This window comes from Pseudopipra pipra, chromosome W (genome assembly GCF_036250125.1).
Source record: "Pseudopipra pipra isolate bDixPip1 chromosome W, bDixPip1.hap1, whole genome shotgun sequence".
NCBI classification, from domain to species: Eukaryota; Metazoa; Chordata; class Aves; order Passeriformes; family Pipridae; genus Pseudopipra; species Pseudopipra pipra.
In genome coordinates this window covers 40,196,443-40,221,313 of record NC_087580.1, presented here as the reverse complement: position 1 = coordinate 40,221,313, position 24,871 = coordinate 40,196,443, and the positions used below count along the sequence as shown (strand labels likewise).

The window sequence follows — 24,871 nt, the reverse complement described above, 5'->3', positions numbered from 1 at the left end:
ACCACGACTAGATGCAGAAGTGAGCCAATAAAAGGCCTCACAGTTTTTACAGATGCATCTGGACGATCACAGAAAGCTGCAGTGACTTGGGTGAATCCTGATACAGGACAATGGGAACAAAAGGTACAGATCATGAACCAATGCTCTGTGCAGGTTCTGGAACTGGCTGCTATTCGTATTGCCTTGGAAAAGTTTTCTGAACAACCTGTTAATATTGTCACTGATTCTTGTTATGCTGCAGGGTTAGTTTCACGTCGAGAATGTTCATTTCTTCGGGATGTTTCTAACCCTCATTTGTTGTTTGAAATGCGTTGTATTTGGTTCCTTGTCAATCACAGAAGGTTTGATTTCTATATAATGCACATCAGGTCTCACACTGATATGCCAGGGCCAATAGCTGAAGGGAACCGGGAAGCTGACAAAGCAGCAATGTTCAACACAGTACCTAGGACCCTTGAGCAAGCAAAATTGTCCCATTCATTTTTCCACCAAAATGCACACTCTCTAAAGAGACAATTCAAAATTACAATTAATCAGGCTCGAGATATCATATTGACTTGTCCAGACCGTCAAAAAATCACCCCCATGCCATCTCAGGAAGGTGCTAACCCCAGGGGGTTAGTATCCAATGAAATATGGCAATCAGATATTACACATATCCCAGAATTTGGTCCCTTGAAATATGTACATGTAACTGTAGACACACATTCACAGTACATCACTGCTACAGCACACACAGGTGAGAAAGCCAAGGATGTAATAAGACACTGGCTAAGCTGTTTTGCTACCCTTGGCACTCCAAAACAGATAAAAAGTGATAATGGACCAGCATATGTCTCTGAAAAGGTAAGGAATTTCCTATCAGAATGGGGAATTTCACATATTACAGGAATCCCACACTCACCTACGGGACAAGCAATTGTAGAAAGGGCACATCGCACACTGAAAGAGATGCTAATAAAACAAAGAGGGGGGGAGAAGCTATGTAGTCCACAAGAACGTTTGTGGAAAGCCACATATGTTATCAATTTTTTAAATTGTGACAGTGCTGAAAGAAGCAGATATGAGAAGCAGCACAAATCTCAGGCGTTTGCCTCTCCCAGGCCGTTAGTCATGGTAAAAGATTTGATTTCGGGACAGTGGACAGGACCTTTAGATCTTATGACTTGGGGGAGAGGTTACGCTTGTGTGGCAACAGGAAAAGAACTGAAGTGGATTCCCTCCAGGTGTGTAAAGCCCTATTTGGATACACAATCACAGCTGCAGGAACCAGATAACTCAGGAGTTTAAAAACAGTTATGTTATGTTTCAGTTTACGTTAATGACCAATGTGGTGACAAGCAAACTGCAAATATTGGTGTGTGTATGTTTGTGCATGAATGATGACGGCCGTCGTGTGTGAGTTGAGTGAATGAATAAGAGAATTGTGTGACTGGAAAACATAAAAACACAGAACACCTCACAAAACCACATTACCTACACCACAAGGTCACTGAAAGAATTGAGTTTTGATATGCTTAGCCTGTTTCTTGAATAAAGTTTGAAATCCCCAGTTATTAAAAAACCCTTAGGTTAATAAAAGTTATAATTTACACACAGTTGGGTTAAAGGCCCCAAGTTAATAAAATAGTCATCCAAGTTGCACTACCCTATAGGAATATAAGGTTTTAAAAGGTTTATATTAGAGTTAAGAAACTGAGCAAAGCAATGTGCTGGGTCGCTGCGAAGCTTGGTAGTTTACAATGTTCTGGTTGTTTACACTGTTTTTGCACTGTTTTTTGTGACTTCTTTAGGATATTTGAGAGAGGGGATGTATGGGAGGCGTGTCTGGATGCACAAGGGATGTGCCAGGGCGATGGGCCCGAGGGAACATATAACTCTATTGGTTGAAGAAGTCACAGGGTACACAGGGATATAAGAGTGGGAATTTTGAATAAAGTTCTCTTTGTTTCACCACCCACGAGGAGTTCATTCATTTCCTTGTTATACAAGGGTCCCCTGCTACACCCACCCCCAAGGGAAGGCTCAGCACTGTCCAGGATCCTGTGCTCATTTGTGATCCTGCCTGAAATATTCATCTCTGAGAGTAAAAGAGTTTGAATTTCAGTGCAGCCTCCTGAACGGAGAGAACAATGTCTATGCTACAATGCCTAAGTAGGAAACACCCATCAGGACTAATTCCTTTCCTGTAGCCTCTGTCTTTTCTGAGCTTTCAAGAAATTCTCCATTCAATATGGTGTAGTGGTCTGGAGCTGTGAGCTGGTCTGACCCTGCAACACCAAGACATGGAAAAGATCCTCCCTCAGCTGCCAGGTTTGCTCCTTGCCCACAGCCCTTCTGCCCCAGCCCTGGCAGCAGCTCTCCGTGCCAGCTGAGAGCTGCCCCTGGCAGGCAGCAGAGTCCCTGCCCAGCACAGCGCCCTGGGCTGCAGGACCCTGCTCTGCCCCACAGCCCTGGGCACCCCTGGCTGCACCCCCGGCTTCACAGCTCTACCAAAGTGCCCCAAAACAGCCCCTGCTCACCCATCCCATCAGCTGGGGCTGGGCCAGCTTTAGGAGATGCCTCCAGGAGCTGCCCCTGCACTGCCCTGCAGCCACAGACTCACCATATGCAGCCCTGCCAAGATTCCTCCTGCAGGGAGCTCTCAGCCATCCTGCCAGTGCTGAGCCCCTTGAAGCTGTGTGTGTGCCCTGCTGGTGTCCCTGAGCTGCCCTGGCAGTGCCCTCAGCCCTGCTGGGCTGTGCAGAGGAGCTGCTCCTGGGCAGAGCTGTCTCTTTGAAGCTCTTCTTGCTTGCCAGGAGCTCCCTGTGTGCCAGGAGCCCGGCCCAGCTCAGCAGCACAGCAACAGCCCCAGGCATTTAATGACCCTCAGGGGGTTTGATGTTGTTTACATGAGACTCAGTCCCTGAGAGAAAATTCAAACAACTTCTCAAGAACTCAAAATGAGATTGAAACACTGAAGTTTCTTGTAGTGCTAATGAATCTCACTGAGGGACACAACTGAGAACGTGTCCCCAGGTTCCAGTTAGAGCAAAAAACTGCAGACAGTGATGACAAGGATGGACAAGCACAGGAAAGGTGGCTCTGATGCTGAATAAACACTGACTACTTTACTTAATCCTACAGGCCAAGCCCTGACCCCCAGCCCCTGGGAAGGCAGATCCTGTCCCTGCCTCATTCCTCGGGGCTCTTCCTGGGGCACTGGGATGTGGAATGTGCGATGCCAAGGGCAGGACCATGGGGTGGCACCTGCCAGGCTGCTGAGCAGGGACAAGGAGGCCATGAGGCCCCAGGGCTGCAAGGGGCACTCCCCTCCTCCTGGCATCAGGGGCACAGACAGCAGCCATGGCCAAAGGCCTGCAGAAGGTGGCTGTGTCAGGGCCTTTCAGCTTCTCCCCATCCCTGTCTCCTCTCCAGCCCAGGCTGTCCTACGGTGTCCATGCCCTGCCCCTTTCCCTGCAGGCTGTCGTCATCCCCCCGGCTGCCCCACCTGGCTGGCACCTTCCTGCACTGACATCTCTGCGTCCTCCCTGGCTCTTCCTGCACACACAAAGCCTTGGGCTCATCCAGACTCCTGCTTTGTGACATATTGCACCACAACACTGACCTTGGAGGGAAATTTCTGACTTCTTGTCCCCAGTCTAGGCCACCCCAGCTGCCCTTGGTGGCACTAGTTCTTTCTTAGGCTGTTTTCTGACAGGAAGAAAAGCTCCACCAGCTCTGACACCCCCCTTCCAGACCTCTCAGGCTACTCCTCTACTGTCCTCAATCTTTGCACCACTGACCCCTGAGTCCTCAGCCTCTATATACGGGTCATGTGCTTGAGACTCCAAATTCCTTCCTGGGAGATCTCTGGGACCTCTCCAAGCTTTCTGAAGATGACAATAGATTGCTCTTATCCCAGGAAACACAGAGGGACACTTTTTTCCAAGGGTTGTCTTGGCAGAATGAGGCACAATCTCTTTAAACTTTCTGGGACAAGGGAGCTCTGAGCTCTGGGTATGGAGGGAGGTCCAAGTGCCAACCACTGGAGTGGGAGCTACAAATCATCAGGTCTTGTGTTCTTTGGAGGGCCAGACACTGGTGAGACTGCTGTGTGTGTGCACATGAAATGACTTGAAGGGCACATTGAACTGTCTCAAAACACTGTCAAAGCAGGAAAATCCCATAAGGCACCACAACACATAAGCACTGGTGGCAAAGAGGAAGGCCTTTAATTCCAAGGCCTAAAGGGAGGTGAAGCTTTGGAAGTAGCCCCCAGGACAGAATTGCACTGTGCAGACTGTGGGAAAGAGCAGACAGCCCCAACAGGAAGCCAGGGCTGGTAAGGCAGGTCTGGGGAACCCATCCAGACAAAGATTCCCACCTGCAGACTGGAAGCACACCGGGAAAACTCCCACTGTGGCAAGCTGTGGGAAAGGAAGCAAGTCCTTGTAGACGTGCCAGCCCAAGCTGTGGGAACAGCATCTACCCCCTAAATACCTGGGGCTTGGGCTGTATAAAAGTGATAGCCCAGAAACACAACTTGGGGACCCTCCACCGAGCAGAGCAGGGTGAAGAAGGACCGGTGGGAGCCTCAGGGATCTACATGGTGTGATACATTTACTTCATCTCTGTCTCTCTCTCACTGGCTTCCCATCACCCCTTCTTCTCTCTCTTTCCATTTCTTTCTTTCTCTCTCCCTCATCTTTACTGTTAAATCAAACCTGGACTGCTGACTTTGGCACATGGTCTCCTTTGCAGCTGAATGTGGGCAAAGGCGTCTTTTAATAATGGGAACCTGAGAGTATCCTTGAGGTTTTACAGTGTGGGAATGGCCACAAGATCCATGAGGTTCCACAGAGTCACAGGGTCCATTTGGCTTCATAAGGCTCTGTAGTGTGATAATGGACCCTTGATTCCATGGGTTTGCAAAATGTCTCAGGACTCCTTTGGTTCTAGGAGGTCCCACATATCACAGTGGCCCCTTGGTTCCATGAGATTCCGCAGTGTCCCAGGAATCCTTTGGTTCCATGAGGCCCTGCAGTGTCACAGTGACCTAGTAATTCCATGTGGTTCCACATTGTCCCACGGTTCCTTTGGTTGAATGAGGTTCTGCAGTGTCACAGTGGCCCCTTGATTCCATGAGGTTCTGAAAAGTCCCAGGAATCCTTTGGTTCCCGAGGTTCCTCAGTATCACAATGGTCCCCTGATTCTATGAGGTCCCGAAATGTCTCAGGGCTCCCTTGGTTCCATGAGGCTTTTCATGGCACAATGAACCCTTGATTCCATGAGGTTCCACAGTGTCCCAGGGTTCCTCTGATTTCATGAGGCCTTGGATTTTCACAATGACCCCTTGGTTCCAGGAGGTTCCACAGTGTCCTTGCTGGAACACACATGGCTGTAATGTTGTCACCCCTGCAGAGCTGCCTCCAGCTCTGGGCTCCAGCACAGGAAGGACATGGACCTGATGGAGCGAGTGCAGAGGGGAGCAGCAAGATGATCAGAGGGATGGAGCAGCTCTGCTGTGAGGAAAGGCTGAGAGAATTAGGATTGTTCAGGTTGGAGAAAAGAAGGTTTTGGGGTGACCTAACTGTGGCCTTCCAGAGCCTGAAGGGAGCCAATAAGAAGGATGGAGAGAGACTTTGGACAAGGGCCTGGAGTGACAGGACAAGGGGGAATGGTTTCACACTGAGAGAGGGCAGGGTTAGATGGGATATTAAAAAGAAATTCTTTATGGGGAGAGTGGTGAGGCCCTGGCACAGGTTGCTCAGAGAAGTTCTGGCTGCCCCAGCCCTGGAAGTGTTCAAGGCCAGGCTGGATGGGTCTCAGAAAAACCTGGTGTAGTGTCAGGGGATTGGAAGAAGTTGGTCTTCAAGGTCCCTTCCCACTCAAACCATTCCATGATTCTGTGACTGGTGGGGGATGTGGTGATCGGAGTCGTCGGGCACAGAGACCCCAAAATGATGGAGTTTTCCTTTCTGAGTGAAGGAAGGAGGGGGCAGCAGAACTGACACCCTGGACTGCTGGTGGTCAGACTTTGTGCTGTCTGGGAGACTGACTGATCTGGGTGTGAGTGCAGATGTGCTGGAGGGCAGGAAGGCTCTGCACAGGGATCTGGACAGGCTGGATCAATAAGGTCAAGTGTCAGGGCCTGCCCTTGGCTCCCAACAAGCCCCTGGAACGCTCCAGGCTGGGGCAGAGGGGCTGGAGAGCTGTTCAGCAGGAAGGGACTTGGAGGTGCTGCTTGACAGCGGCTGGATATGAGGCAGAGTGTGCCCAGGGGGGCAAGAAGGCCAAGGGCATCGTGGCCTTTGTGGAGAAGAGTGTGGCCAGCAGGAGCAGAGAACTGATTGCCCCTCTGTGCTGGGCACTGGGGAGGCCCCACCTGGAGTGCTGTGTCCAGTTCTGGCCCCTCAGTGCCAAAAGGCCCTTGAGGGGCTGGAGCGTGTCCAGAGAAGGGAACGGAGCTGGGGAAGGCTCTGGAAAACATGTCTGCTGAGGGACGGCTGAGGGAACTGGGCTTGTTGAGTGTGGAGAAGGGGAGGCCCAGGGGGGACCTCATTGCTCTCTACAAGGCTATTTGTGAAGTGGCTTGTAATTTTTATAATCTGTGTATATAGATACATATGCCTTGTATTTTTGGAAAATAAATCCATTTCATTAAATGTCCCATTTCACCAGTGAGAACCTGCATTAAACTTTGATTGTATTTTGTACTTAATGAGTTTGTAGCATTAATGGTTGGGGATATTGTAGAATTCACATTTGACAACAGTAACAGCAGTAACAGGAGACTTCAGGTATTTGTAGAGGAGATTTTTTGGGCCTCTTTCTTGGTTTTGGGAACACAAAGGCTGATGCTTGGCAAAGATAGAATATTGTTATTGTAGTGTAGGTAACATTTTTATGAATTGAAAGACACCTTCTGTGTTTTCAGCAAGTTTGTCAGTCAAGAACATTAGGACTGTAGGTGAGATCTGTCTGTACCTTGTTTTCAGACAAACCTGGTTTTGTTTTTCCATTTTTTCTTTAAAGGTTCTCACTGGATATTTTTCTTCCAAAGATTCAGATGACTGGTTGGGTAAAAGTCCTTGAGCAAAATTCTGTGCTGTTTGTGCCAGGTATGTTATACTGTGTTGTGGCTTCCAGCTCTTCCTCAAAACTCTTCCTGACACCTTTCTAGCCCCCAGTCATCTGCTCGAATCTCTAAAACATGTGACTCATGTTCCATTTTTATATTCATCTTCATATGACTCCTGAATCTTTCTGGGTGCATTTTTGTTTGTTTTCTCATTGGGTTGTAAATGAGCTGTTGTCACATTTGTTTTCTCGAGTAAGACTTTGGCCTTTCAGTTACACACCAAGTAATTCTTCCATCCTTTTCTGCTTTATAATCCTTACCTAAAGGAAGGGGCTGAATGTGAAAGCCTTAATTTACTTAATGCAACAGTTTGTCTACAAAAGAAGTTGCTTCAAGCACCAATTGCAAAAGCATCCAAATGTGTGGATCCTGAAAGATCCAGTATTGCCCTCTCTGGTGAGCGTAGATAATGTTTAGTTGAAGCACTGATTTTTATTTTCCATTTTTTTAAGAGAAGAGGAAAAATACTTGAAAACACCAGGAGCTTTATTGAAGTTGACATATTTTGCTCAATGCAAAAAAGTTTATTATTTCAAACTAACACCCAAAAAAGAGTGCATCTGTGAATAAAGTCACATCTTACCGGGAATTCCTCTCTAAATCTGAGAAACCTGGCAAACAGCCTTAGCTAAAAATACCCAAACCTACGTGAGTTGTGCTTTGACTGCTGTGCTTACAGAACATCTGATGTGGTAAAAGCAGAACTAGGGCTGTCCAGGGCACTCATGTTCTGTGCAGTCTCTGACAGGAACTCATGATGGACTTTGCTGGCCAGAAAGGACACGTCTGCTCTTTCCTGCAGTGTCAAAGTTACCAGGGATGTGTCTTTGAGACTAAAACCTTGCTTTAATGGACTTTGAGAGGTAGACCTTGAGGTTTGGTTTGTTCAGAGTCTCATTCTGTCCATTCAGCTCCCTCTGTTGGAGGCAATTCCGTTTCCAGGGGAGGTCACCTCAGTTTTGAAGTTGAAGTCTCAGATTTCACTCTGGAAAACTTGGTCAGTGTGTTGGTGTCTCATGCGTGGGTGTTGTACGTGTTGGATTTCAGTCTCACACTTGAGGAACAGAAGGTTTCAATAGACCTCAAGTGGCTGAAGCCCTGGGTTTGGCTATAAGGACTTGTCTTTCACTACTGTGGTCTTTTAATAGAGCAACAGAGAATTGCAGCAAAAAACTGAAGAGAAAAACTTTGTAAATTTTGTTTCAGAATCATTGCCTTGAACCTTTGGTCGAGGTTGGGAATGGTTTGTCTCCCTTGGCAGGGAGGGTCAGTACTCTTTGTCATTCTGACATGACTGCCCAGGTCCCTGATTTTATCATGACCAAAATACTGGGCTTGGAAACCAAACCAGGAGCTGGTAGGTAACAGCAGCTTGAAAAATGGGCTGATGCCTAATTGATGTGACAGAAGGAATGAAAGACTCATGACAGCTAAGAAAAAAACTGGGCTTTTCAGTGCCTACCTCAGGTTAGGATGACTGCCTGTGTCTTAGTGGAGGAAGATGTTTTTGTAACTTTATTGAAACTTGTTAGTAAAATGTGCCTGAATTCCTAAGGAAACAACCACTGTGAAATCTTTAAAAAACAAATGTAGATTTCCAAAGTGTAGAAGTTGCTATTAATATTTTGGCCATTCTGTGGCATCTTTTTGATGTATGAATAACTCTGAGAACAAGAAATTCTTAATTATAACACATTATCAGGTCTGTTTACTGCTAATTATTTTACAGGGTTGAGAGAAGAGTTTAAGATGAAAATTGTGGGGTTACTTGCAAAGTTTTTGGTACAACCAATGTGGTTGAACCTGGTGGGGAAATTTGCCCTTAAATTGGTTTTGGCAGATCTCATGAGTGCCTAAGGCAGAGGTCAACCCAACTGGAAAGAGCCTTTCAAGGATGACTAAGATGTAACTAAATTACCTTTTTGAGAGGTGGGGAAAGCTGATGTCAGGAATTAAATTTCCTTATGTTAAGGTTATTAAAAATATACTAATATGTAAATATTAAAATTATTTTAATGGTCTTATTTATGGGGTTTTCACTGTGATTATGTTAGTACTTCTGAGTGTTTGACTGTGACAAAAATGGACAGCTTTGTGGTGTGGGTTTTTTTGTATTTTTCATGTTTTGATACTTTGGTCAAGGCATTAACATTAAAAATCATTCAAAATTTTAATTCATCTTCAAACACCGAAATAGATTTGAAATGAGGTTAATGAGAACAGTGGGAGGGAAAAAAACCCCAAGCCCAAAACCAAAACAACCCCAAAAACTGTTCATTTTTCCATTGTATTTTAAAGAAGGAAGTCTGTAGAGCAGCAGAAAACAGGACATGTGGGCAGGTGTCAAAGTCAGACTGGGGCTTGTTGCACTGGTTCCAGTGCTCTTTGCTTCAGTGTAACTGGTCATTTTGAGATGAGACTGGGGAAACTGGGCTGCCAGGGCAGAGACCACTGGCTGGCCCCACTGGTTTTTGCTGGGCAGTGGGTAATTTCTGCCTCACTTGTCAGAATCAGCCCACGGTTATCAGGGAATGGGGTAGTGGTGAATTTGGCTTTCAGACTAAAATGAGGTTAAACTTACACTTATTCAAAAGAATAAACTGATGTTGGAGTGCAGATACTCAAAATCCCAAAGACCTTTTGAAACCTTTTTTGCGTGTCAGTCCTACAGCCGAAGCTCTTCCTGCAGTTGGGGCACTGCTAGGACTTCCCTTACTGGTGGGTCCGTTGGTGTTTGTTCAAATTAGACCTCTGGCTGAAGCTCTTCCCACACTCCACACACTTGTAGGGCCTCTCCCCGGTGTGGATGCGTCGGTGGATGATGAGGGTGGAGTTCCGCCTGAAGCCCTCCTTGCAGTCAGTGCAGCGGAAGGGCCTCTCATCCGTGTGCGTCCGCTGGTGCTTCAGGAGATGTGAGCTGGTCTGGAACCTCTTCCCACATTCTGAGCACTTGTAGGGTCGTTCCCCAGTGTGAATACGCTGGTGGATGCAGAGGGTGGAGCTGTCCCTGAAGGTCTTCCCACATTCCTCACATGTGTGGGGCCGTTTCCCACTGTGGATGTGCTGGTGTCGGATCAGGCTGGATCTCTGCCTGAAGCTCTTCCCACATTCCCTACACATGTAGGGACGTTCCTCAGTGTGGATGTGCTGGTGGGTAAGGAGGTTGGAGCTCTTCCTGAAGCTCTTCCCACATTCCAAGCACCTGAAGGGTTTCTCTCTGCTGGGAGGCTGCTCAGGGACCACCAGCTCAGAACTCCCCCTCAAGCTGTGGCCGCCTTCCTGGCACAGGTTGGCTCTTTCCTCCTCAGAGCACCCTGGGATGGCTTTGGAGCCCCTCCTGCGGGGGGATCTCCGGCCCTTTTCCTCCCCGCTGCCTTCCTGTGCCGTGGAGCCCTTCAAAACGGCCTCTCCCACCAGGGTCTCACGGGGGGATTTGTCCTCCGGGCTCTCCGTCCTCAGCTCGGGGCCTGGGGCAGGAAGCAAGAAGGACAGGGAGGGGATTTGCCTCCGGCCCACAGGGAAGGCCAAGGACATCCCCCCAACTCTGGCCCCGGCAGGACGGCGGCGCCAGCGGGGTTGTCCTGCAGCCGGGGCCATGCTCGGCTGACAGAGCCAGCACAACACCCGCCCAAAGGGACACTGACTGCCTCCTCACCTGCCTGGGGGGCCCAAGGCATCTTCCTCTTCCTCGCAGCCTCCTCCTCCATCCACCCAAGCTTTGGGAAGGACAAATCCTGATGGGGGGGAAAAACAAGGGCTGAGCGCGTTGGCTTGGGGGTTCCTCCTGCCCAAGTCCATTTCTAGAACTCACCAGGCATCCTGTGTCCATAAAAACCTCCAAAACACCAAGATTCAGCTCAGAAAAACCCAAACCACCAAGTTTCAGGCAAAAACCCCATCAGAAATAGCAAGACGACTTTTGCCCCCCCAAACTGCAAAAAGTTGAGACTCAGCTAAAAAATATTCCAAAATATGAAGATTAGCCCAAAACATCTCTCCCAGAAGTTCCCTCTCTCTGGTGTCTTCCCTCTGGGGTACAGAGAGTCTCCCCTGTCTGGGATGCTGGGAGTTTCACTTAGAGATGCTGGCAGTGCTGGGGGTCCCAAGGCTCCCTTCTCCTCTCTCTCGCTTTCAGGGTGCGACATTCCCTGATATTCCCCCTCTTCAGGTTCTCCACTTTGTTGTCCCAGGGATCCCAGGGGTCCCCACTGTCCAGGTTTCCCCTTCTCCATGCCCCCCGTTTCAGGTTCCCAGGGGTCCCGGGGCTCCTCCCTCTCCGTGCTCCCCCCTCCAGGCTCCCGGGGGTCCCCCAGCTCCAGCATCGCCCCGCTCTGCCCTCCACACTCAGCAGTTCCTGGGCTCCACACCCACCCCCAGCACTCCCAGGGGGCCCCAAAACCCCTGTGTCCCCCCCACCGGCACCGGGCTGACAATGGAGCCGGCGGGGCCTGACCCAGAAACACCAACCCCCACCACAGGAGGGATCCACACAAGGGCCGGCTGTGCCCAAGGCAATCAAACAGCCCCACAGGCGGGGGGACACCAAAGGCTGCCCCAGGGCAACGAGAGCAGGGAGTGGATTGGGCCCCCTGACACATAGGCAGGCTCTGGGTTCAGCCTGATCAGGGGCAATTTGGCACCAACAGCATGGCCCCGACTGCTGGCTCGGCACAGGGGGCCCGAGCTCCCCCCAGTCCAGGTTCTCGCAGCTCCCCCCTCTCTCCAGCCTCCCCCACTCTCCAGGGATCAAGGCATGGGGACACCAAGGCGCCCCCATCGCACACCCGCTCATGCTCTCCCCCCTCCCCTTAGCCCCCCTCTCCCACCGCTTTCCCGGGCTGTTTCCTGGTGTGGATGCGTTGGTGTCGGATCAGGTGGCAGCTCCGGCTAAAGCTCTTCCCACATTCCCCACACGTGTAGGGCCGTTCACCAGTGTGGATGTGCTGGTGTCGGAGCAGGTGGGTGCTCTGCCTGAAGCTCTTCCCACATTCCAAGCACCTGAAGGGTTTCTCTCTGCTGGGAGGCTGCTCAGGGACCACCAAGTCAGAGCTCCCACTCAGGCTCTGGCCACCTTCCTGGCACAGGCTGGCTCTTTCCTCCTCAGAACCCCCTGGGATGGCTTTGGAGCCCCTCCTGCGGGGGGATCTCCGGCCCTTTTCCTCCCCGCTGCCTTCCTGCGCCGGGGAGCCCTTCAAAACGGCCTCTCCCACCAGGGTCTCACGGGGGGATTTGTCCTCCGGGCTCTCCGTCCTCAGCTCGGGGCCTGGGGCAGGAAGCAAGAAGGACAGGGAGGGGATTTGCCTCCGGCCCACAGGGAAGGCCAAGGACATCCCCCCAACTCCGGCCCCAGCAGGACGGCGGCGCCAGCGGGGTTGTCCTGCAGCCGGGGCCATGCTCGGCTGACAGAGCCAGCACAACACCCGCCCAAAGGGACACTGACTTCCTCCTCACCTGCCTGGGGGGCCCAAGGCATCTTCCTCTTCCTCGCAGCCTCCTCCTCCATCCGCCCAAGCTTTGGGAAGGACAAATCCTGATGGGGGGAAAACAAGGGCTGAGTGCATTGGCTTGGGGGTTCCTCCTGCCCAAGTCCATCTCTAGAACTCACCGGGCATCCTGTGACCATAAAAACCTTCAAAACACCAAGATTCAGCCCAGAAAAACCCAAACCTCAGAGATTCAGGCAAAAACCCTCTCAGAAATAGCAAGAAAACCCTCGCCCACCCAAAGTGCAAAAAGTTGAGATTCAGCTAAAAAACTACTCCAAAATATGAAGGTTAACCCAAAGAAATTCTCCCAGGAGTTACCCCTCTCTGGTCTCTTCCCTCTGGTGTTGGGAATTGCTTCCCTTTCTGAGATGCTGGGGGTCCCACTCAGGGATGCTGGGAGTGTTGGGGGTCCCAAGGCTCCCTTCTCCTCTGACCCTCGCCTTCGGGATGCCGAGTTCCCAGACATTCCCCTTCTCCAGGTTCTCCACTTTGTTGTCCCAGGGATCCCAGTGGTCCCCACTGTCCAGGCTTCCCCTTCTCCGCACCCCCCCGTTTCAGGTTCCCAAGGGTCCTGGGGCTCCTCCCTCTCCGTGCTCCCCCCTCCAGGCTCCCGGGGGTCCCCCAGCTCCAGCATCGCCCCGCTCCACCCTCCAAACTTGGCAGCTCCCGGGCTCCACACCCACCCCCGGCACTCCCGGGGGGCCCCAAACCCGCTGTGTCCCCCCCATCAGCACCGGGCTGACAATGGAGCCGGCGGGGCCTGACCCAGCAACACCAATCCCCACCATGGGGGGGACCCGCATCCCCCCACCCACCGCCGGGGCTCTGCCACCAACCCAGCCCAGCACCCCCAAAAAACACCTCCTGTCCACCCTGAAGTGCCACCAAGGGCTCAGCCCTGCACAAGGGACGGCTGTGCCCAAGGCAATCAAAAAGCCCCACAGGAAGGGGACACCAGAGGCTGCCCCAGGGCAATGAGAGCAGGAAGCAGATCGGGCCCCCTGACACGTGGGTGGGCTCTGGGTTCAGCCTGACCAGGGGTAATTTGGCACCAACAGCACGGCCCCGACCACTGGCTCAGCACAGGAGGCCCGAGCTCCCCCATCTCCAGGCTCTCAGGGCTCTTGCAGCTCCCCCCACTCTCCAGCCCCCCTCACTCTCCAGGGTTCAAGGCAAGTGACCCTGTCCCTTGGCTCTCTCTCTGCCAGCTCAGTGTGGGGCACACGGGCTGGGGGTCCCTCCCAAGCCCCCCGGGCAGCCGGCGTTGGCTGGGGGGATGTGAGGGCTGGGCCTGCTCAGCACAGCCCCGGCCTCGTGCCCAGCGCCTCTTTCCTGACCCACACAAGAGCTTCCCGGTCCCCCAGGGCTCCCCTGCTGCTGCCTCTGCTCCTGGCCCTGCCTTTGCTGCTCCCTTGGCTGGGGCAGCGGCTGCAGGGGGGGGATGGCAGCAGCTTCAGCTCCACGGCACTTCCTGGGGGGAGCTCAGCCTGGGGGGACGGGCAGGGACCTGATGGGGATGGACAGGGGCCCAGCAGGGACAGCCAGGGCCTGCAGGGGAAGGCACAGGGACAACCTGGCCCCCCACAGTTTGTGTTCCTGGGTGCCCACCATCTCAGCACTTGCAGCCACTCAAATCAGCGCCCGCAGCTCTGCAGCAAAGCCCCAGCTCACCTGGCACACAGGGGATGGACACAGCACCTGCTCAGGGATGGGCACCTTCACCTCTTCCCCACCACGGGGTTCTCCTTCCTCAGCAGCACCTCTGCCTTGCACTTATTCTCAGCCTCACCTCAGGGACAGCTCTGGGCTCACCTCCGCGCCACTTCTCAGCCTCACCTCAGGGCCTCGGCTCAAGGACAGGAACCTGCAGGGAGGGGACATCAGGTGCAAGCTGAGGGCTGCCTGCTTGCACTGGCCTCTGGGCTTCTTTCTCCTTCTACAACCATCCCAGAACTCAGCCTGCTTTTCTAACACCACACATTTACACACTAACCTTGGAGATAGATATGGACAGACATCTCTATCACCCTGGGGATAGAGCCTCAAGCATGTGCTGCCACAGCAATGGGAATCAGAGAATCACAGAATCAGCCACATTGGAAAAGACCTCTGAGATCATCAAGTCCAACCCTGGATCCAACCCCGCTGTGCTTCCCAGACCATGGCACTGAGGCCACATCCACTCTCACCTTCAACACCTCCAGGGACGCTGACTCCACCCCCTCTCTGCCCAGCCCATTCCAAGGCCTGATCACTCTCTTTGGAAAAAATTGCTTCCTAATATCCAACCTAAACCTCCCCTGGCACAGCTCAAGACCCAGCCCTCTTGTCCTACTGCTGCTTCCTGGCAGAACAGCCCCACCCCCACCTGGCTCCAACCTCCTGGCAGGGACTTGCAGACAGTCAGGAGGTCTCCCCTGAGCCTCCTCTTCTCCAGCCTCAACACCCCCAGCTCCCTCAGCCTCTCCTCACACCACTTGTGCTCCACTCCCTTCCCCAGCCTCGCTGCTCTTCTCTGCACCTGCTCCAGCCCCTCCAGGGCCTTCCTCAACTCAGGGGCCCAGAGCTGGACACAGCACTCCAGGGGTGGCCTCACCAGCGCTCACTCCAGCCCAACAATCACTTCCCCGCTCCTGCTGACACACTCTTCCTCACACAGGCCACCATCCATTGGCCCTCTTGGCCACCTGGCCACACTCTGCCTCCTGTTCAGCTTCCTGTCCATCCCCACTCCCAGCTCCCTTTCTGCCTGCCTGCTCTCCAGACACTCTGGCCCCAGCCCGGGGGGCTGACGGGGCTTCTTGTGGCCAAAGGGCAGGACCCGGCCCTTGGCCTGCTTGAACCTCATCCCCTTACAATCAGCCCATGGATCCAGCTTGGCCAGGTCCCTCTGCAGAGCCCTCCTGCCTTCCAGCACATCAACACACCCCCAGCTTGGTGTCACCTGCACATTTGCTGATGAAATGCCTGCTTCTGCAGCAGCTGCAGATGCTCAAGGGGCAGCAGGACCAAGTCAGGGGACTGGGGGGACCTGAGGGGGCTTTGGTGTGCGGGAGGGTCTTGGGGGAGCTGGGGAGGGGCTTTGGGGATTGGGGGTACAAACCAGGACAGACCAGGACAGACCAGGACAGACCAGTACCTCCTCACTGCTCCCCGGATCTCTCCTGGAGCTGGGCCACGTTGTCGTGGGACATCTGAGCCCCCCCCAGTGCCCTCCCAGTACAGCCCAGTGCCCCCAGTACAGCCCACTGTGTTCCTGTCCCAGGGTGCCAGGTGATTCCTCTTTGGGGGGGGGGGTTGGAAGGGATTTTAGGGGGAGCTGGGAGAGATTTGGAGGGATCGGGGGGAGGGGTTGGATGGGGATTTGTGAGGTTTTGGGGGGCTTTGGGTGCATTTAGGGGAGTTAAAAGGGGTGTTGGGAGGGCAAAGGGATCTGTAGGGGGAGGTGACTAAAGGGAAAATGGGGATTAGGGGACATTTGGGGGGGGGTAATGATGTCTGCGGGTACAGAGGAGGGGCAGCACCACACTCAGGTGAATCCTGAGACCTCCCTGGTGTCCCCAAGACCTTCCTGGTGTCCCTAATTTCCCCCCTTAAGACCCTGAGACTCTCCTGGTGTCTCCAATGTCCCCAGGGCCTCCCCATCAGCCCAATTCCCTTCTTGACACCCCCAATTCCACTGTCTACAAACCCTTCCCCACTCTCCCCAGTATACCCAAACCCCTCCCTGATGTCCCCAACCCTCCATCTCACCCCAGGAGCCCCCCCTGGACCCTCTGACCCCAAAAACGCCCCCTCCCATGCTCACAGAAAGGCCAAGGGCATCTGGGGACACGTTCAGGACAGTTGGGGGGCTTTGGGGGGTACTGGGTGATTACTGGGGGATACTGGGACACACTGGGGGGAACCAGGGGGCACTGGGAGGGACTGGGGGGTTACGGAGGGATGCTGGAAGAGCACTGGGAGGGACTGGGGAGTTACTGGGGGATTACCAGGACACACGGGGGACACTCAGAAGTTACTGGGCCATGCTAGGGGATTACTGGGTGCTCACTGGAGGATCACTGGGCCATACTGGGGGGCAGTGGGAGGTCACTGGGACACACTGGCTGGTCACTGAGGGGGTTACTGGGCCGTACTGAGGGTCACTGGGAGGTCACTGGGCTATACTGGGGGCACTGGGATCCCCTTACCCAGATGTGGTACATCTCCCCCTGCACTTTGAGGGGCACCCCCAGGACCACTCCCCTGGGGTCTGGGGACCCCCGGAACCCACTGCTGTGCTTTAGGGGACCCCCGGGCTCCCCTCCCCGTGGGGTGTCTGTGTGCTGAGTGTTGGGGGTCTCTGGGGTTTGGGAGGTGGTCACTGGGATCCCCTTTCCCTGGGGTCGGGCCGCCGGGCCGGCAGGGGGCGCTGTGGCGGGAGGGGTATTGGCGGGTCGCAGGTAATGCCGGCGGGTAACGCCGGCGCGCCTGCGCAGTGCAGACAGGGCGCTCGATCAGACCCTCCCCCCCCGGGGCGGCTTCCAGGCCCCGCGCTCTGACCCTCGGGAACCCCCGAACCCCTCGGCTAAACCCTCCCGAGCCCTCCAGCCTTTCCACCCACAGCCGCGCTCCCCGCAGCCCCAGAGGGGATCCCCAGAACCCCGCTCTCTCGCAGGCCCAGCCAGCTTACAATGCATGCACGGGCCCAGCGCCATCTTGGTTTCCCGGCAACCACCACGGCGCTCTGCGCGCGCAACGCTTTGCCTGACCGCGCCGCAGCCAATCAGGGCGCGGCCCCGCCCTCCGCCCGCCCGCCCGCCCGCCGGGGCTGTCCCGGGACCGGCTGTGCCCTGGGGCGGGGCTTTGCTGCACTTTGGTGTTAAACCCAACAAACTGGGAGGGGGGACAGCCCCAGAAACCAGGGACTGGCTTCCTTTCCCCGCAGAGATGTGGAAAGCCAAGTCCCGGCCGCCCCCCGGCCGCCTCCGGCGCCTTCCACAGCTCCAGCCTCATCCCTCCTCCTCTCCCCTTTACTCGGCACCAGGTTCTCCCTCCTCCTCTCCCTGCCAGCTCGGAGGAAGGAGATTTCCCCCCCAGCACCCCCTGCCCCCTCGCTCTGTCCTGTTGTGCCCAGCTGGTATTTCTGGGGCCGCCTGCCCGCGCAGCCGGACCCGCCGTGCGCCGGCGTTTCTGAGGGAGCCCGATGGAATTCTTGCAAGGATTCCTGGGCTGGGGTGGCCCTGCCTGGGGGCCCGGGGCCACCAAAGCCGCTCCCTCACTGCCCTTCTCAGCCAGGCAGGGCACAGAACACAGAAGGAAAGGCTGCGGGGTTGGGATAAGGGCAGGGAGAGGTCACTCACCCATCGCTGTCACGGGCACAACAGACACGACCTGGGGAAATGATTGAATTTGTGACCAATCAAATCAGAGCAGGAGAACGGGAAGGAAATAAAATCCTAAAAAATCATCGGGCTTCACTTCATCTCTGATTTCCTCTCACCACCTCCACCCCCCCCCCCCCCGCCGGTGTCCCAGGGAGATGGGAGTGGGGGTTATGGTCAGTTCATCCCGTGTTTGTGCTGCTGCTTCACCCTCAGAGAGAGGAGTCCTTTCCCTGCTCCAGTGTGGGGTCCCTTTCCACGGGATCAGTCCTTCCCCTGCTCCATCCAGCCTGGCTCCCTCCCACGGGAGACAGTCCTCCATGGACTTCTTCAACCTGAGTCCCTTCCATGGGGTCATTCCCTCAGGAACAGGCTGTTCCAGTGTGGGTCCCTTCCATGGGGTCATTCCCTCAGGAACAGTCTGTTCCAGTGTGGGTCCCTTCCATGGGGTCAGTCCCTCAGGAGCAGGCTGTTCCAGTGTGGATCCCCCACGGGGTCACAAGTCCTGCCAGAAAATCTGCTCCAGTGTGGGCTCCTCCCTGGGCTGCAGGGGGGGGGTCTCTGCTCCACCCTGGACTCCCCCACAGGTCACAGGCCCTTCAGCTCAAGTTCACACGGAGTCCCAGCCACCAAGGAGCCCCAGACTCTGACACACAGCCAGGAGCCCCAGACAGCACCAGCAGCTGCAAATTTCAGCAGCACATCCCAGACACATCTGTCAGTATCTCCAACACTCCCAGCCCCACCCTGGACACCAGCAAAGGCTGTTGTGGTTTCACCCCATGCAGCCCCCAAGCACTTCCCAGCCACTCCTCACTCCCCCACCAGCAGGACAGTGGAGAGAACTGGGAGGGGAAAAGCTGGAAAACTTGTGGGTTGAGATAAAGACACTTTAATAAGGACAAGCAGAAGCTGCACGCAGGAGCAAAACAAAACGGAATTCATTCCCTGCTTCCCACGGTTGGGCAGGTGTTCAGCACCTCCAGGAGAGCAGGGCCCTATCCCATGGAATGGTGACTTGGGAAAACAATCTCCATCACTCCAAACCTGTCCCAGCTGTGTCCCCTCCCAACCTCCCCCACACCCCCAGCCCCTCCCCAGTGTGTCTGTGCCAGGGGCAGGAAAGGCCTTGGCTCTGGGTAAGCTCAGCACTAACCAAACCACCTCTGTGTTCTCAAGCCTGTGCTCAGCACAAGCCCAAACACAGCTCCACACCAGCCCCTGCAAAGAAAATTAACTCCACCCCGGCCCAAACCAGCACATTCCAGCCCTTATTCCACACCAGTCCCATCATGCCCAGGCCCCACACGACTCAATACAATTTCAGCCCCCACCACCCCTTTCCCATTCTTTGTGTAACACACAGGTCTCCTTCCCTTAGTCTGTGCACCACCCCTGCAAAATGTCCATAAAATGGCCCCAAAATATCTGTTGAATTGCTCCAGTCCAGTCCTTTGGGCTCCCCCTGTTCTGGTGGTCCCTCGGGGCAGGAGAGGGGCTGTGTGGGGGGAGTTCCTGGGCACCAAAGGCAGCTCAGGTCCGGTCCCTCTGCCCTGCAACTGCTGCTTGGGAGGCTCCTCCTGCACTGCTTGGGGTGGTTCCTGTGACAGGAATTCCTGTCACACACTGGGCAGGTTTCAAAGGATGCACAGTTTGGGTTATACCCACATCATGATAAACTGGTCCCAGCCCCTGGAACCAGGACACAGCCATAAGTGTGAACAATGCTGCACTTATTGAAGTCCTTTGCCTCAGTTTTAGTTCTAGTCTATCTCATGATGATTGTGTAGAGCTGCAGCCTCACTCTTTCCTTTATTTTCCTTCCATTTTGTAGAAAAAAACAAGTCTTTGTTTCTGGTGACCTGTTGTTCTGACTGAAAAAGTTTCCCCTTCTGTCAATGACAGCTCATGTGAAATCAACTCCCCCTGTCTGGAGGCTTTTATTGCTCTTCAGATCTAGGCAGCAAGTAGTCCATGGCTCACCAGCTCTTGCTGGGCCTTGTCAGCTTTTCTATTTTGTCTATCTTGTGTGACAGATGTTGTGTTTGGAATAGCCCACATCAGTGTCCAGCTTCAGATTACTCCAAGGGTTATTTTCCACCTTTTCTGCACAATACCTTATTAATGTCTTTGGATAATTGGCTTGGGATAGAGTTTGTTTCTGTATCAATTATGCCAGGGAAAAGCATCCATTTGTTAAACAAAAATAAATACCTAACTGTAAACTAAAAAAGCTCCACAGATGCCCCCAGCCCCACAGATCCCTCCCAGCCCCACAGACCCTTTCAGCATCCTGCCAGATCCAGCTCCCATCCCCAGCCAGGCTCTGTCCTGGCTTTTCTTCCAGGACTGGCAGACAGACCGGACACGGATGTGAATCTCCTGTGCATACATTTGATGTGCTGCTCTTTTGTTGTTGGTCTCTAAATAAGATTTATAGAGTGTTGTTCTTAGAAGATTTTTGCTTTTCTAATGATTCTTCCCATTCTATATATGGTTTCTATGGTGTTGCTTTGTTGTTGTTCTGTAAATGCATTTCATAGATTGTTGTTGTTTTACAGGCCCGTACAATGTAAATACATTTTATAGATGTTTTTATAAAGGCAGGGGTCCCTGGGGGTGGGGGGACCTGTGCTCAGAGGGGTCCCCCTTGGGAAGGTGCCGGCCCTGGGCAGTGCTGGTGTCCCTGGGCTGGGGCAGAGCGGTGTCCCCAAGAGCAAAGCTGTCCCCAGCAGAGAGAGGGGTCTGACGTGGGCGGCCCCTGCAGCGCTGCCCCCACAGCAGGCAGGAAACCTCCTGCTGCCCTTCCTGCTGCAGCCAAAGGGATGTGGGAGAAGGTTTGGGAGCTGGAGGGGCTGATGTTTGAGGCTTTGCACCTCCAAGTGCTCCAGGCCTTGCTTCCCATCCTCATGGCATTCCCCTGGGCTGTCGGAGAGCCCAAAGCCAAGCAAGGGACCCTCGCCCTGCCCGGATTCCTGCTGCTGGCAGTGGGCACTGGCCCATGTCCCCACTGGGGGTGATGCCTGGAACAAGCTGGTCTGGTGGCTGATGTCCCTGCCCATGGCAGGGGGGTTGGACCAGATGGCCTCGAAAGGTCCCTTCCAACCCAAACTCTTTTGAGATTCCATCACTCTGGGATTCCATGCCCACCATGGCAGTGCTCCCTCACCAGGGTCATTTGAGTTAGTGGAGAACCTTCTGCGCTTCCCTGACATGGTAAGGCTGATGTGGGAGCGTGAGCCCTGAGATGGGCACTGGGCAGTGAGAGCTGCCTTGCAGCCCAGCCCAGTCAGCAGCTCTGGCAGCAGGCTCTGCTCCCCTGGCCTCTGGTGGCTTCTGGGCCTTGCAGCCCAGTGCAACTTGTCCCTGCTCTGGAATCGGAGCCCAGGGCATCTCCCTCAGCCACCATCCCCATCCCCTTTCACTGTGGGCGGGGGGCCACTGTTTCCAAAGCTCACCTTTCCTCCTTCCTCCCAGGAGAGCAGTGACATGCGAGAGGCCTTTATCTGCCTCTTCAGAGACTACCTGGGCTCAGCAGTGCTGAGGAACAACAAGCAATTGAAGACGTCTCTGTGGAGTGCACTGGTCCCGCTGCTCATTCGCACAAGTGACCAGTCCCCGAGCGTGGCCAAGGTACACATTGGAAGGCTGAGCACTGGCACAGAGAGAGGTGGGCTGGCCCTCCCTGTGGGGCCCAGGCAGCAGGGCAAGGGCTGCTGGCAGTGGGCAGCCGTGGCCCAGCGCAAGCCGTGGGAAAGGTCCCTGCAGAGCCAGCGCCAGCAGGGACGGAGAAGCTGGCACGGTCATTTCCAACAGCTGCCCTAGGGCTCCAGTAGGGCTCGTCAGCCTCTCCATCCAAAATGATCCAATGATCCTGGGAGGATGCACTAAGCCAAGACAACCTAGAAAGGTGCAGAGTTAGGAAAGAAAGAAGAACAGCTCCCCTTCAGGGAGACTTACCACCTCCATTAGTGTGTGTTGTTTGGCATTTGTTGCTGGCTAAAAGACTGCAGCCTTTTTGGTCGACAGATGCAATCCAGTGCTGCATTGCACAGCTTTTGCTGACAGCTTTTTTCCTGGGGAGGGCCTAGTCTTTTGCTCTTTTACAAAAAAACACCACTCGCACCCAATGTTATGCCTCCAACACTCCTTTATTTTTTTTGGAACAGTGTGTCTACAAATAAAGATGTGTGGGCTTTGGAGTTTTGGGGCCAATGTAGCATAATTTTCTGCATCGTTGGGGCCTGTTGCTAGGGGCTGGTTCCAATGTATTGTTTGTACTGAGTATCTCTCCAAGTGTCTCTTTATAGATTTATACCCAAAATGACTCTTCTTCAATAGTTTTTATTCCAAAATGCTTTCAAATCTTGTATGTGTATGTGTTCTCTTATATAAAAATCACCCATAAGGAATCCCTATACATGTGTAATTTGATGGGGTCACTTTTCTGTGTTAAGTTCCCTGGAATACACCCTCCTTAAAATATGACAGCTGATCCATTTGGAAACTCACCAAAGGACAGGTGAGCTTCATTTCTACTTTCCTTCATGATCTCCTAAGATTTGATATTCAGGGGCTGAAACATGAGGGTCTCTCCTTCTGTCCTGGTCTGGCTTCCTCTAAGCCCTCCTTTTCCTGTTCCCGTGGCTTCCACTACCTTGTTAGCTTGTCATCCCCCCGAGCTTTACACCCCCAAATAACATGTTTTTCCTCTCCCCCTGTGAGCCATCACTACTTTTCTATCAACCCTCTTCCATCCAAACAAGCAGCTCTCTTCCCTGCCAGTGCTACTGCTTGGAGAACCAGAAATCCTGGGCTGTCCTTTGCCTGTTGATAAACAAAGCAGTGGCTTCTTCCCCCAGGGACTGAAAGTGTCCCCTCCCCCAGACTGGGGCCTGGAATTCCAACCACATTCCTGACCTTGGGTTTCACAGTTACCCATCAGTTTGGGGGAGGGGAAAAGAAAAAAAGGTGAAGAGATTAGAGGAGCAAGTAAACTGGGGCTAAGTGTACCTTAATTTTCTCCAGTTGTTCTGTAGAAATAAATAAAAATAGTACTATGGGGGGGGGGTGGGGAACTCAAGCCAGGTATCAGTTTACTGAATTTTATCCAGGAATACAGAAGAAGAACATGCCTGCAAACACACATCTGCACTAACTTATCAAACTGTACAGTGCAAAATCTGACCCCAAGGAGTCTGTACAAAACAGTGGGAATGGAATCAGAGAGGGGAAGGAAAACATCCTCAGCAGTGCCTGTCCCAGTCAAGGGGCATTACTGAGCAGCACCTACATTTCCATGGCTCTCTTGGCAGGTCATTTCTCATGTGTGCCAAACAGCACATCTTTAAGCTTCTTCCTACTGAAATACTATAGACATTTCAGGGCATCTGAACAGCCACATTCTTAAAGCACAACTGCCTCAAGGCAAGTGAAGAAGTGAGATTCAGTGGCACTTGGCAGAAGCTGCCCAGTGCATTGTGTCAAATGGGTATTTACCCAAAGGAACAACAAGCTCAAGCCATCAGGGAAAGAGCCAGATGATGAAAGGGTGTTAGCTGCTGAGAATTTCTTTGGGAGGAAGTAGACTATTAACTTGAGATAGAAATTTGCAATATACCATGGAACCTTATTCAAAGTCCAGCTGGAAAATACCTTGTTGTTAAGAGTGTGAAATAAATCCTAAAGTGTCATCAACTATGTGATTTTCTCTTTATTCCCAATCACTAATAAAAGAAACATAACTCAGAAGTAATCTCACTCTGTGCTCCAGTGACATTAACATTAGAACAATATTGTCACTGTCTACTGGTCTCTTGTGCTTCTCACTGGAAGGCACTTGGTGTACCCCTGGATATCCTGCTAATGAGGTGAAAAACTAATGCTTCTAAAGTTCCAGATTTTCCTCACCTGTTTGTACACAGTTGGACAAACTGGGCCAAGTTATTACTTGAAAGCCACCTGTTGGATTTAGCATTAATTACTCCTTGTTTTGATCGTGGAGGAAAAAAGCTCACACAACACAATCTCTGTGGACCCAACAGAGAAAACATCCCCAGGGTCCTGTTAGAGCACAAACCTGCAAACAGGGATGACAGATCAGAGAATCACAGAATCATCAAGGTTGGAAGAGACCTTCCAGATCTTCTAGTCCAACTGTCAACCCAGCACCACCAGAATCACCCCTAAACCCCATCCCAAAGCTCTACATCCAGATGCCACCTGAATGCTTCCAGAGACTCCACCACCTCCCTGGGCTACTTGTTCCAATGCCCGAGCACTCTCTCAGTGGAAAAAGGGTTTTTTTAACATCTAATCTGATCCTCGCCTGATGCAATTCAAGGCCATTTCCTCTCTTCCTGTCACTAAAGGCTTTGCAGAAGAGACCAACCCCCACCCCACTAAAACCTCCTTTCAGGTCATTGTAGAGAGCAATGAGGTCCCCCCTGAGCCTCCCCTTCTCCACACTCAACAAGCCCAGTTCCCTCAGCCGTCCCTCAGCAGACATGTTTTCCAGAGCCTTCCCCAGCTCCGTTCCTTTCTCTGGACATGCTCCAGCCCCTCAAGGGCCTTTTGGCACTGAGGGGCCAGAACTGGACACAGCACTCCAGGTGGGGCCTCCCCAGTGCCCAGCACAGAGGGGCAATCAGTTCTCTGCTCCTGCTGGCCACACTCTTCTCCACAAAGGCCACGATGCCCTTGGCCTTCTTGCCCCCCTGGGCACACTCTGCCTCATATCCAGCCGCTGTCAAGCAGCACCCCCAAGTCCCTTCCTGCTGAGCAGCTCTCCAGCCCCTCTGCCCCCAGCCTGGAGCCTTCCAGGGGATTGTTGGGAGCCAAGGGCAGGCCCTGACACTTGGCCTTATTGATCCAGCCTGTCCAGATCCCTCTGCAGA

The 24,871-nt window shown here is 53.3% G+C and overlaps 2 protein-coding genes across 2 annotated transcripts in view; one reads left to right on the top strand and one right to left on the bottom strand.

Moving 5' to 3' along the window:
- Nucleotides 1–24,871, top strand: part of LOC135405248 (zinc finger protein 271-like) — a 774,083-nt gene that overhangs the window by 376,556 nt on the left and 372,656 nt on the right. The window lies entirely within an intron of this gene.
- On the bottom strand, nt 9,113–13,138 carry LOC135405502 (oocyte zinc finger protein XlCOF19-like). The gene is made up of 2 exons (XM_064640204.1): nt 11,950–13,138; nt 9,113–10,857 (listed from the first exon to the last, which is right to left on the bottom strand). Exon 2 carries the CDS (start codon nt 10,718–10,720, stop codon nt 9,836–9,838), a length of 885 nt encoding a protein of 294 aa, XP_064496274.1. The 5' UTR covers nt 10,721–10,857; nt 11,950–13,138; the 3' UTR covers nt 9,113–9,835.

Excerpts from the sequence above, each read along its gene's own strand:
- LOC135405502 (XM_064640204.1), bottom strand. The coding sequence starts at position 10,720 with ATGGCCCCGGCTGCAGGACAACCCCGCTGGCGCCGCCGTCCTGCCGGG.